Source organism: Haplochromis burtoni, unplaced genomic scaffold, assembly GCF_018398535.1.
Source record: "Haplochromis burtoni strain Fernald_Lab_line unplaced genomic scaffold, NCSU_Asbu1 Contig_32, whole genome shotgun sequence".
In the NCBI taxonomy this organism is placed as follows: domain Eukaryota; kingdom Metazoa; phylum Chordata; class Actinopteri; order Cichliformes; family Cichlidae; genus Haplochromis; species Haplochromis burtoni.
Window position 1 is genome coordinate 3,222,654 of NW_024582393.1, and position 13,871 is coordinate 3,236,524.

Consider the following 13,871-nt stretch of genomic DNA (forward strand, 5'->3'; position numbering starts at 1 on the left):
TTATGAGTGACTTATGTATGTATGTATATATATGTATATATTGTACTATTCTTAGTTAGTGTATTGTCTGTCTTGTCTTAATGTTGGTTTAAAATGGAGCACTGTAACAAAAAATAATTTCCCCCAGGGATCAATAAAGTATTCTGATTCTGATTCTGATTCTGATTCTAACCTGGCAGCACAAAGCACGAGGTTGGACCTCACTGCAATCTCTCCAAGAATTACTAGAATTGAAAGGGTTGGGTTTTGCACCTATAATCATTTATAAGAAACACTGAAGAAATAGGAATATTTCTATACAGGTATCATAAAAAACAGATACAGTTGCACAAAGAAGTCTTAAGTGCTAGAAGAAGAAAAACAGAAAAACAACACATATCCAGAGTTTTCAGATTTCTGCTCAACTGAATCAGATTCTGTCTTTTGGACAGGAATATTTTTTCCTTATTATGTGCTCTGTATCTTCACGTGTTTTATCATCTGTTATAGGTTTCCTATTCATCTTCAGTTGTATTAAATACATAAATTAATAAAATGCAGTGAAACAATAAAACTGATGTTTCTGACAGTATTCATTTTTGCTGAGGCTCCACATAACTGCACTGAACCACAGCTGTGTACATACAGATGTCACATTGCTTCTGGACAAAAATCAGGCCATGCAGTCAAAGGAACTCTGTAAACTTCAATAATGTGGTCATGTTCCTAGAATCGATAAACATGAACTAAAAAAAAGTTTGAATTAGCCGTCATCTTTCAAGATAGAGTGTCACATTCCCTCTTGACATCTGATTTTCCTCTAACCTTGACCCATTCCCTTTGTGGCTGGTTGAACCCTTACATAGTGAAACTTAGCTGAAATGTATTACAAACGCTTGTGTGCAGTAATTTATGCGCAACTTTTGAGGACTCTGACCACACTCTAAACTATTTTACAAACGCAAATTTCAAATTTGAATACATAGTGATCCCTCACGCTTTTACAATAGCCCATAAAGGTTAGTATTTAAACTACATAAGCTGCTGCGTTTCTAACACTATTTACTGAAAATTTCTCTCCGTAAATGTAAAGTCAAATAAAACTGGCAAATTAAAGTAAATCTCTACACCACACCAGCCTCTTTTATCCAGTATAGCCTCATAAAATCAGACAGCTGTGACATTAACCAAAAACACCAAGATGTACCAGAATAACAGGAAGAGTATATGTAACCGGTGTGTTCCTGCATTATGTCTGACAATGAAAGGTAAAAAGAAAGACTTCCAAGTAAATAACTTGCCCACACCAGCTCCTCTCCCACGTGAGAAGTGTAGAAAAGGGGAGAGGTCAAAGGGGTACAGGGTTGAACCAAAGAAGAAGAAAGGGATGAGGAAGGGCTCTAACTTATAATCAACATAACTACAGGCTTAGAAGTCCTGAAAGTCAGGTATACCAGGGACAGCTTGGGTTTCGAACACATTTTGTGTAATTATAACAATATGTCATTTATGACCTGATTACATTCACCCCTCAAGAATTACATAAAATCCTGAAGAGCACACACACACACAAAAATACAAAAAATATATGTATAAATATACCCACATTAACAAATAACACATGTGATAATAATAATAATAATACATGTGATGTCAAACAAATTCACATCACATGTACAATGAATTAGATCAGCAACATAACTACCTCCAAAGATTATAAATGATCTGAGACCTGCTCAGCGTCTAGAAAGATCCCAAGACACACTATAGACAAAATGAGGTGCAGTTTACAGCACACAAAACAGACCATAATATCTATGGGCATCACCATAAAGCAATCAGACCTCACAGAGGTGCTGACAACTCTGTGATGTGATTTTCCTTTTCCAAAAACAATACCGATTGGCAACATACAGTAATGAACAAATTCACACATCAATAACCGCTGCTCGAACAGGTTCAAGCCCAAGAAGTGTTTCAGGTGGAGCCATTGATTCAATCAAGCGACAAACTGGTTTAATGATTCTACCAAAACGTGTGGTAAGTCCCTGATCCATGTCCACTTTTCAGGTTCAAGAGAATGAAAACTGTGGGACAGGAAAGCAGCAAGGGAGTCTAGGGAGGCCCCATCACCAGCCAACCCACCAAGGTCAGAAGCACCCATCATAGGAGGGGTTTGCTGAATGCTATCTATGCCTGGGTCCGCAGCGGGCTGCTGATGGTCATCACACTCACCAATGCGGGAGATGGAATCCACAGTACAGGCGGCGGTAGCTCCCGCCATTACCAGTGGTGAGGCATACTTGCTGGTGGATGGTGCCTTTCATCTCCATGTCTGACAGCACCTCTCTCAACTTATGATAGTGAGTCATGGCACTCTGCGATACAGAAAGGATGGTCGTCAGTGAGGTGCATACGATGGAGATATTACCATATAACAAAAAAGCCTCACACACAGTTGTGCAAAACTTGACAAAACAATGAAATCTGGGTGGAAAGAGATTAAAGTAGCCTAATGAAAACATCATGGAAAAGAAAAGAAAACATAGATGTCTCCTCTTAATTAAAACAGGCTTTAAAAGACATCAGTTGCTCAACAAAACTCTGGCTCAAAACTACCATTAAGCCAATATCACTGGAAAGAAAATGTGTGCATCTCAGTACTATAATCTCTGCTCAAACTCAGAGATTTGGCTGATGTTGGTTGATTGGAAAGCATTTAAACAGTGTTACTCCATAAGGACCCAAAGTGTACTGCAGAAACAACCCAAAATATCCCAAGGCAAAGAAATGGGATATTCTTAAATGTTCAAACCAATCACATGATCTGAGGCCAACAGAGCTCGCTCTTCAGTTACTAAAAACAAAACTGAAGGCAGAGACACACACACACACTCACACACACACACACACACACACACACACACACACACACGCCCGAAAATCCAGCAGAGCATTTAGACTTCAGTCAGTCACTGACTGCCAAAGATTTTCATCAAAGTTTTAAACACAATGATTTCATTTAAAATCATATCAGGGTGTCAAAGGTACTTTTGAGCCTCTGAAATTGGGGGACAGTGCATGTCGTGCTGTCGTTTCTGAACGGTTAATGCACTTTGTGAAAGTCCTGGAATTAAAGGAAGAAGTGTGACCGCTTAATAAGGGACATGCCATCTGTTGCTGCTTCCTGTATTTTTGAATGAAAAAAAAAACCCATGGGGTACAGAAAGTGAAACAAAACACATCACTTTTTCTTTCTCTTCCAACCCACGGTCTGCTTTTCACGAAGCATGTTATCACTTTGTCCATTTTTAATTGTTATTTTTGTCGTAAGACAAGCTGAGACCAGCATGAGCACTCTGAACCAGCAGTATGATGAGAAGGTCCGTCCCCTCATCGACCTCATTGACTCTCTCCGCTCTCTCGGTGTAGAGAAGGACCTGGCACTGCCTGCTATCGCCGTGATTGGAGACCAAAGCTCGGGGAAGAGCTCTGTGTTGGAGGCGCTGTCCGGGGTGGCACTGCCGAGAGGCAGCGGTGAGTTGTCTTATTTCCAGCTCAGAAACTTTCCGTACATTAGAAGTGTCAAAGTGAAGCATACAGTGGAACTGTATCAAGACTGGCAGAGAGGTGGGGGTGCTGCAGGGCATGTATCAGGCAGCAAAGCACATTCTTTGGCAACTAGCCTGTTCCTTAAAATCTATATTTAATGACTTGATTAATTTAATGACACGCTATTTTACTTTGTTTCATTAAAATAACTAGAACAGGGTTTGAACTTTGAGTTGACAATTTCATGACTTTGTTTTGTTATTTTGAATTTTCTGATTGTACTCAATGGGAATTTTAAACTAAAATTACAAATTTGACAGATTTTCAGCTGAAGTGTTGCTGGTCATCCATAGAAACAAACATTGGATCAAAAGATCGATCATGTCTGCGTTATAAAATGTGGCACACAGAGGAAAAACTGACAGACTGTCACATCCTGGGTTGGAGCCAATTCTGTTTCTTCTTTCAACTAATGGATTTTTTGGGGAGTTCTTTTTCTTTGTGTGTGTGTGTGTGTGTGTGTGTGTGTGTGTGTGTGTGTGTGTTCAGTTCAGTTCAATTGTAGAGGAGGGGGGTTGGTTTGGGTTTGGGGACTATTTCCTATAAAACAAATTTTCGAACAAGTCAAAGGAGGGAAGGAACTGGAGAGCACAGAAAAAAAACTGAAATAGATGGATTCTCCCCTGATCTTGTGAGAATCAAAATGTCTGTCAAAGCAGAGTTACTCAAACATAGCATTAGACTCCAACTAGAAAAAAAACCTTGTTTCAATCTCACACAATTCAGTTAAAATCTGAAATCGTTCATTATTTGTCCAAAAAAGAGAGAGAGAAATTGTCTGACCCTCAGTGTTTTAAAACACAGGTATTGTGACAAGATGTCCACTGGAACTGAAGATGACAAAAACAAAGGAAGGAGAGGCGTGGTATGGAAAGATAAGCTACCGCGACTTTGAAGAAAAGATAAAAGAGCCTGCACTCGTCGAGAAAATGATTCGAGAAGGTGAGTCTACATAATTCTTTCATGTCACTACTAAAAACCACGTAAAAGGTGGAAGCACAAAGTAGGCAAGTTAAATGTGTTGCTTGGGCATACGTGACACCATATTCGCTCTTTAGCTCAACTTAAATTGATCGGGAATGATACGGGGATCAGCAGTGAGCTCATCAGTCTGGAGATTGCCTCCCCGGATGTTCCAGACCTTACTCTCATCGACCTGCCTGGCATTGCCCGGGTGGCTGTAGATGGGCAGTCGGCAGACATTGGTGATAAGGTATGATACCTTAGTCTCCCTCACAATTTTAAGGCCATTTCTTTGGTAGAAATTTCATCCAGTGAAGCACAAACCCAGAGTTTGATAGGCATTGGCATGTTAGTGTTAAAAAGGGACAACACTGACACACCAGTGTGACTGCTGGTTTTTGGTATTATATGTATTTATTGTTATGAGTTTGCTACTTTATCTGGACATTCCTGCTTACATCAGTTATTTGGTTGTATTGTTCATAACTGCATTTATGCAATTTATGAAACAATATTTTTAATCTTTATACTTTATTTTGAATGGATACTTTCAGATTAAAACTATGATCCAGACTGTCATCAGTAAACAAGAAACTATCAACCTGGTGGTTGTTCCATGCAACGTGGACATTGCAACTACAGAGGCTTTGAATATGGCTAAGCTGGTGGATCCTGATGGAGAGAGGACTTTGGGTAAGCAAGTGTCTCTCTTAAGTCATTTAGTTTCTTTACTTTGGATTCTGTTTCTGCTGCCAAGTGATTAACATCATATGGATGCAGTGAACTACAAATGTAACACATCAGCCTGGAAGTTGGAGAAGGGCCACAGATTGCTCTTCCACACAGGCAATCACCCCATGCACATTTCCAAAGTTGTGGCCAAATCACTTTAGTACAAGTTGTAGTGGTCATGGCAAAGCCCTGTTGGTAATTCAATAGAAAATTTGGGCAGAAAAGAAAAAGCAGGTATAAAAACTGAGCCTCCAAATTTAACTCAGCAGTTTGCCCCAGTTTCTGAGTGCCTTTTCACGGTGAGGGAAACTGTAATCACTGACACCTTGACGTTCTTTGAAATTTCTCCGTACGAAAGACCTACATTTAAGTGTTATGATGGTCTGTCTCTCTTAAATATTAATTGCCTTTTTCAAGCCATTTTTGTAGAGGGGGTTGTAAGTAATCCAGAAAAGTGGGAACAACTGTTTTGGAATGTACATTATTTTTCAGTTTTGGATAACTTTACTTTCTTTTCTTTAACATGTCCTTTCTAAACTTTGTATAGTATTTCAAACTATTTATTGGACTTGAACAACTTGAATTTTCTTCTGCACACTGATATCTGTGGCAATGTTTGAATATGAACATCTCAAAAACTTTTAAAGATAAAAGCATAAATGAATGGAGTGACAGCTTTATTAAACAATTTGAAGGTAACTGACATTAAAATAGAAGAAACAAAACCTTAAATAAACACTGCATTGTTGGTGGATTTTAACTGACTGGGTACAAGCAATCACTGGACAAACATGTCCAGTAATGTGAAACGCTGCATTTATATGTCTCCAAAACATTTCTGACATCCACTGGATTTCTTCTGCAAACATCTGTGATCATGTTAAAGATCCCTTTCCTGCTGAGCAAACAACGTTGGCAACATTTGATGACTGGCACCAAGCTCTGACTGGAGCTTGCAGTGATCAATACAACTTATCAGTCTTCTGATAAGGTGGGGAATCCAACACTATCTCTCTCTGTCAGGTATCTTGACTAAACCTGACCTGGTGGACAAAGGCACAGAAGAGAACGTGGTTAAAATTGTCCATAATGAAGTCATCCCGCTGAAGAAGGGCTACATGGTGGTCAAATGCAGGGGTCAGAAGGAGATCACAGAGAAGGTTTCACTTTCTGAAGCACTAAAAAATGAGGAAGCCTTCTTCAAAGAGCATGCCCATTTCCAGTAAGTTTGCTCTTTTTGGAAATTATGCAAACAAGTGTTTGTGGTGTGTTAGGCTGTGTTGCTTATACTCTAACCTTTTGTTTGTGCTGTAGGACTCTCTTTGATGAGGGCCAGGCCACTGTTCCTAAACTGGCAGAAAAACTCACTCTTGAACTGGTGCATCATATTCAGGTAAGTACTTATTACTGTTTTACCTTTGTAGGTCACTGGGGAGAGCTTTAACCCACTCCACCTTTGATGTGATTTGTCCATGTGATTTGTAGAAATCTCTGCCACGGCTTGATGAGCAAACACAGAAGAAACTGGAACAGACTCAGGAAAACCTAAAAAAATTAAGGACTGGACCCCCATCTGATGCAACTCAGAGACAAAAGTTTCTCAGTGATGTGAGTAGAAGTGTAAGCAAAATGAATACGAGCTTCTGGAAAACACACGTCCTGTTCATTTAATTGAATCTGTTCTATCTTAGCTTGTGTTAGCATTCACACAGGATGCTATCAGTCTGACCAAAGGTGAAGAATTAAAATGTGGATACAACTCCAGCATCTTTTTCACACTCAGAAATAAGTTTGAAGCATGGGAGAAAATCATAAAAGACTCTGGATCATCATGTAAGTGAATTAACCACTTTTTCATTCATCAGTTTTTAAGATTCCCTCTGTTGCTTACAAGCTACTACATAAAGTAACTCTAATATTTAAAGTAAAAAAAAAATTACTGTCATTAAAAAAACATATTTTACATCTTCACTTAACTTTCATTGCACTGCAGTCAAAGAGCACATTCTGAGTGAAGAGTCTCAGTTTGAGCGCACGTACCGTGGAAGAGAACTGCCGTTGTTTGTGAACTACAGTACTTTTGAGTCCATAATCCAGAAGCAGATCAAACAGCTGGAGGAGCCTGCTATCCAGAAACTCAAGGAAGTGTCAGGCATGTTTTTGGTTTTTTTTCCATAATACTTGAATCTTACTTTGCAGGTAATCTTTCATTTGGTACATTTGACTAACTTATTATCGTTTTATTGCTTTTAGAGGTTGTGAGGAAAGAGCTGTTTGAACTGGCACAAAACAGCTTTGTGGGCTTTCCGAACCTCATCAATACAGCGAAGGTATCATCTTCTTTATAATGTATTACTGTGCACATATTACTAAACGCTAATGAATATTTATTGACATTTTTTGTGTGATTTAGATGAACATTGAAACCATCAGGAATGAAAGGGAAGAGGAAGCAAAGCCCATTCTGGGGATGCAGTTTAAGATGGAGATGCTTGTTTACACTCAGGACAGCAAATACATCACAGAGATACAAAATGGAATTTCCAAAAATGGCCAGCTGTACTTTGGTGGGATGACCTCAAAGGAGATGATGAGACATTTTGAAGCATATTACAATGTAAATGTCACTCAATTGTTTTTTTAATGCTTTTGTTTAAAGCATGTGATTCATTGTATCCACATGTATCCCATTGAAATAGTTGACTTTAGTTTTTTTTTTTAACATATTAAGAAAAGCAAACACTGAAACCTCTTTGAGAAAAAAATAATACCTAAAACTTACATATTTTATATTTAATCACACTTTTAGACCCATAAAATAAGATCTATTATTTTATGGTGTGATTAAATATGTCTAGAGTGATCTGAAATATTTTTTGATAATTACATGTAATTTGCAATAAAACCTTAAGGAATTATTTAATAAGCAAACTAGAAAATGTTTCAAATTCAGTCCTAAACCAGTGAGCTCTTTAGTACATCTTATTTTTGTCTTCTCTGCTTACAGATTGCTGGTCAGCGTCTTGCTGACCAGATCCCCCTGGTGATCCGGTATCAGGTGCTGCAGGAGTTTGCCAGCGAGCTGCAGAGTAAGATGCTGGACGCATTTACGGACAAGGAAAGAAAAGAGTACCTGCTTCAAGAGGATAGTGGCACAAAAAATAAAAGAGAAGATCTTAAGATGCGCCTTGAGCGTCTCTCACGAGCTCACATTCTGCTGTCTGAATTCAGTAGGAACACAACTTTAACTGAAGTCAACAACTTCAACTCAATGGAAAATTTTCTACCAAATTTTTAACCTGGCAGCACAAAGCACAAGGTCAGACCTCACTGCAATCTTTCCAATTAAAAGTTAAGGGTTTAAAAGGGTTGGGGTTTGCACCTATAATCATTTATAAGAAACACTGAAGAATATTTCTATACGGGCATCAGAGAAAATAGAGACAGTTGCACCGGGAAGTCTTAAATACTAGAAAAGAAAAAAGAAAAACAACACACATCCAGGTCTAAGGAGTTAAGAAAGAAAAGCGTCTGGACCTCTCATCCAAGAAGCTTCTTTAGTTCTACAGTCTAATGGTGTGAAGTCCCAGATTTAAGCCCTGTGGAGACTCCACACCATTTGACCGTAGAACTGAAGAAGCTTCTCGGATGAGAGGTGAAACATCTTCAAGCAACTTAAAGAAGTCCAGATCCTTTTCTCTGGATGACTGAGAACCTTCCTAGACAACACACATCCAGAGTTTTCAGATTTCTGCTCAACTAAATCAGAATCTCTGTTTTGGACGGGAATATTTTTGCATTATTATGTACTCTGTGTGTTCATGTGTTGTGTCATCTATTTTAGGTTTCCTATTCATTTTCAGTTGGATTGTATGAATAAATAAGTAAATACAGTGAAACAATAAGCTGACGTTTCTGACAGTATTCGTCTTTGCTGAGGCTCCACATAACTGAACTGAACTGAACAACAGCTGTGTACATACAGATGTCGCATTGCATATTGACAAAAATCAGGCCATGGATTCAAATGAACTCTGTAAACCTCAATAATGTGGTCACGGTATTCTCTGAATGTTCCAAAGACCAATAAACATGAACTAGAAAACGTTTGAATTAGCCCTCATCTTCACATTCCCTCTTGACATCTGATTTCTTTACGACTTTGACCCATTCCATCAATGGCTGGTTGAATCCTTAAAATTGTGTATTCATCACCACCCTTAGCAGCAACAAATGCAATCAAGTTTTGCAACAGCTAACAACAACTCTTTTACAGTGTTGTGGAGCACAGTCATACTCCAAACTCCACTATGGCCAAGATCAAACAGCTGTCAAAGGACACCAGAAACAAAATTGTAGACCTGCACCAGGCTGGGAAGACTGAATCTGCAATAGGTAAGCAGCTTGGTGTGAAGAAATCAACTGTGGGAGCAAATATTAGAAAATGAAAGATATACAAGACCACTGATAATCTCCCTCGCGCTCTACACAAGATCACGTGGGGTCAAAATGATCACAAGAACATTGAGCAAAAATCCCAGAACCGCACGGGGGGACCTGGTGAATGACCTGCAGCGAGCTGGGACCAAAGTAACAAAGGCTACCATCAGTAACACACTACGCCGCCAGAGACTCAAATCCTGCAGTGCCAGACGTGTCCCCCTGCTTAAGCCAGTACGTGTCCAGGCCCGTCTGAAGTTTACTAGAGAGCATTTGGATGATCCAGAAGACAACTGGGAGAACATGATCAACCAAAATAGAACTTTTTGGTAAAAACTCAAGTTTTCCCACAGATAAATCTGCCCAGCAACAGCCCCAAAACATCGCTGCTCTAGAGGAGATCTGCATGGAGGAATGGGCCAAAATACCAGCAACAGTGTGTGAAAACCTTGTGAAGACTTAGAGAAAACATTTGACCTCTGTCATTGCCAACAAAAGTATTGAGATGAACTTTTGTTACTGGCCCAATACTTATTTACACCATAATTTGCAAATAAATTCTTTAAAATGTGATTCTCTGGATTTTTTTCTTTGCTCATTTTGTCTCTCATAGTTGAGGTATACCTGTGATGAAAATTACAGGCCTCTTTCATCTTTATAAGTGGGAGAACTTGCACAATTTGCGGCCGACTAAATAATTGTTTGCCCCACTGTAAGTGTGACCAATATACACGAAAATAGAAACTCAGGAAGGGAAAAACACTTTTTCAAACCACTGTGATTCCTCATGTTTTAAATTGGATATTAGATCTGTACACGTTACTTTTTTTAAAATTGTGAAGCATGTTGAAAAACAAACTAAGGCAGACTAGCTGTGTTATTTAAAGACTGCTTGAAAATAATCAGCAGTTTGGTGCATGACAAACAAGTTTCCTGTACTGTGATAGATTTACAGTCTTTTGGCCTGGTGCAGTGGTTGTGGTTTCATGGTTTGGTTACATTAAGTGTAGCAGAGATGAATTTGAAGTTAAACTGATGATGCTTACATTCATTCACTGAATCCCACCATTTAACTACAGCATAAGCAGTCAGTGTGTAGAGGATGGAAATAGGCTAGGACGACTCATGAAACATCTGCTTACATCTTTTTTAATTCAGCTGTGTACATCTACACAGAGCAGCAGTAGCCCAGATCAGCCGATCACAGCCTATCAAAAATCTACTGGAGTTCTCAATAGAAAGTTTTTGTGAGTTGTGATTCTTTTCCCTACACTCAGCCATTACAGACAATTTTAGGGTTCCCACACATGCTCAATTCAATTTTAACCCTTTCTGGACTCATTTTCCTGTTTAGAGGAAAAGTCAACCTTCTACAATGTAGGCAACAGAAAACAGAGCTTTTTTTTTTAATCCTTCTTTTTCTTTGCTCATGTTTTGCTTACCTAATTCAAGCTGAATACCTATATTAGAATGAAAATTTAGACTAAAATTTTGTTTCCCATCTACAAGGTAACTTTGCACAAAAATCACTAGTAGAAACAAAGAGCTGCTTTTTACTTACTTTGAGTACATTTTTGAACCTGTACTTTTTCACTTGAACCAGTACTTCAGCTTTTGCTCAAGTATTTTTAATACTTGTATATGTACTGAACACCTGGTCAGAGGTGTTCTTTTGCCACCTCTGACCAGTCTACTGTGGTGAAAAGAAAGCTGAACAAGGCTATCGATCAATATCTGTCATTGATTTACGTCTTATAGTAATAGGGTGAGGAGCCTCGTCATTTGAAAGGGACTCAGAGCAGAGTTGCAACTCCTACACATCAAAATAGCCTGTTGAATTGGTTCAAGCATATTTGGGTCCGTTCTGGACACCACATAGATGAGGTGCTTTGGGCATGAGGGGACACACAAGTACACACTGGAGAGATTATGTTTTTGGGCTGGCTTGGGAGTGTCTTGACGTCTCTGTTATGACTTTAAATTTAGTGAAAAAATAATATGAATAAAATCAGTGAGTGTACATTTACAAAGAGTGTATTTTTTTTGAAATGATTAACAACTGTTTTTTTCTGCTTCCTGCTTCAGATTGCTGGTGGCCAGGTTGATGGCTGATGGAACCCCACTGGTGATTTATGCTGCAAGAGTCATCCAGCAATCCTACTGCAGAGCGAGATACTGCAGATGCTTCAGGACAAGGAAAAGTTGGAGTTGTTGCTGATGGAGGATTCTGACACTTGCACCAAGAGGGCTGCTCTGCAGAGTCGCTTCAAGGTTTAGATGTGGAGGCTTTGCAGTTAGCGGTGATGGGAATTTGTATTATATGTACTATAACATGGAGTCTTTTCATTCACATTCATTAAGATAATAAATCTGAGGCCATCAATCCAAAATCTTACATATCTATTCTTTGCTTAAACAGGAAATAGACCTAATAATAGACCTATAAGAGCTCATAGGTGCTATATATAGGTTATAATATATAGGTTTATGCTTAGATTATTTCCTTGCAGGAACTTAAACTGAATCACATTTTGTTGAAACTGTTTCAACAAAATGCTGGTGCTAACCACGGCGGCACAGTGGTTAGCACTGTTGCCGCACAGCAAGAAGGTCCTGAGTTCAATTCCACCATCAGGTCTTTCTGTGTGGAGTTTGCATGTTCTCCCCGTGTCTGTGTGGGTTCCCTCTGGGTACTCTGGCTTCCTCCCACCATCCAAAGACATGCAGCTTGTGGGGATAGGTTAATTGGATAATCCAAATTGCCACTAGTGTGCGAATGGTTGTCTGTCCCTGTGTGTTGGCCCTGCGACAGACTGCCGACCTGTCCAGGGTGTACCCCGCCTCGCGCCCTATCTCGCCCAGCTGGGATAGGCTCCAGCGCCCCCCGCGATCCTGAAAAGGATAAGCGGAAGCAAATGGATGGATGTTTAAACTACACATTATCTAAAGTTTAAATAAAGAGTCTTTTTTTTGTCTTAATTTACCAGTCCATCTCAATTGTATCTGTAATATTACTTAATTGAACAATCTGACTTCTTTATTTATTTTTTTGAAGAATTTTTAAAATGAATAAATAAACTGATCAGCTCATACTAAACTGCTCTACTTTCTTTTGGCTGAGATATAATGTTTATCTGTTCCAACTCCAAACAAAATTAAGTAAATCCCTGAGATTCTATTTATATTATTGTATCTGCTTTCATCTCTCATGCACTTGTTAGATACTGGAAACTTTTTGACTATTCAAACACTTGTGCACTTTAGCTCCCCCTTGTGGTTTTACACAAATTTAAAATTATCAGGACCTTGGTCTTTCAAAAAAGGTTAACTTGGATTTTGGATTCTGTGAAACCATCACTTTGCATTCATTAGACTGTTTATGTGCCTACTATATGAGAAGCTCTAAAGAAAATATCAGTGCCGTATACCTGCAAAACTGTGGTTCGGGGAAATTTAGCAGCTATTATTATATGTTAGTTTGAGCTAAACTCCTGAGAGTGTGTATTCACGTAGTACCAGATACTGATCCTAAAAAAATTGTGATTCTTTAGGTTTGTTTATTTGCCATTCTTAAGTGATGACAGTAGGGGCAAGAAATTATCTGTATTTTTTCTCTACTAAGAAGCACATCTCTGCACTGAAATGTTTTGTCTTTGTCAAATCTGAAGTGGTGTTTGCCCTGCATCAGGCTGGTCAACCCCCCCTCCGCGCGACCCTGATAATGATAAGCAGAAGAGGATGGATGGATATGAAATGTCCACTGTGTGTTTAAATCAAGTGTGAAAACCCAAAAAAACAAAACATCATGCGTGCACATTAGTCCTGCTTCGTGTGGACACTGATATGCAGTTTCCTGATGTTCCAAATCACATTTCCCACACAGCTGCTGCAAAAACCAAAGATGTTGTCCCTTTTCAGCTTTAGAAAGTACAACCAATGAGTGATGTATTGATTTGAGGCAGTTCAAGTATTTATTTGAAAATCACCACAGCCATTTAACTTTAAATAGTAGCCTTTGTCAGTCAATTATCAATTATCATTTCATTGATCTGTTATAAATAATACAAAAGCTGGATATGACATCATTCACTGTTTTGTGATTTCCCATTTTGACCCCTCAAGCTGAGCATCATGTCTGCTGACAT

At 38.9% G+C, this 13,871-nt stretch overlaps 1 protein-coding gene across 2 annotated transcripts; it reads left to right on the forward strand.

Annotated features, from left to right (window-relative positions):
- Window positions 1-1,965: 1,965 nt before the first annotated feature.
- On the forward strand, window positions 1,966-9,391 carry LOC102299941 (interferon-induced GTP-binding protein Mx). 2 transcript variants are annotated; one of them, XM_042219433.1, is made up of 13 exons: window positions 1,966-2,271; window positions 3,412-3,516; window positions 4,396-4,533; window positions 4,650-4,804; window positions 5,109-5,247; window positions 6,310-6,508; window positions 6,601-6,679; window positions 6,772-6,894; window positions 6,978-7,119; window positions 7,280-7,438; window positions 7,540-7,616; window positions 7,700-7,903; window positions 8,294-9,391. In XM_042219433.1, exons 1-13 carry the CDS (start codon window positions 2,217-2,219, stop codon window positions 8,582-8,584), a joined length of 1,866 nt encoding a protein of 621 aa, XP_042075367.1. In that variant the 5' UTR covers window positions 1,966-2,216; the 3' UTR covers window positions 8,585-9,391. The 2 variants fall into 2 exon arrangements, with proteins under 2 accessions (XP_042075367.1, XP_042075366.1); XM_042219432.1 differs by lacking the exon at window positions 1,966-2,271 and having other exon boundaries at window positions 3,213-3,516.
- The last annotated feature ends 4,480 nt before the right edge of the window (window positions 9,392-13,871 follow it).

Bases quoted from the DNA above. Each gene is read 5' to 3' on its own strand.
- LOC102299941 (XM_042219432.1), top strand. From the start codon at position 3,270: ATGTTATCACTTTGTCCATTTTTAATTGTTATTTTTGTCGTAAGACAA. The intron at 3,517-4,395 runs GTGAGTTGTCTT...TTTAAAACACAG, and splicing joins GGCACTGCCGAGAGGCAGCG to GTATTGTGACAAGATGTCCA. The intron at 7,439-7,539 runs GCATGTTTTTGG...TATTGCTTTTAG, and splicing joins GAAACTCAAGGAAGTGTCAG to AGGTTGTGAGGAAAGAGCTG.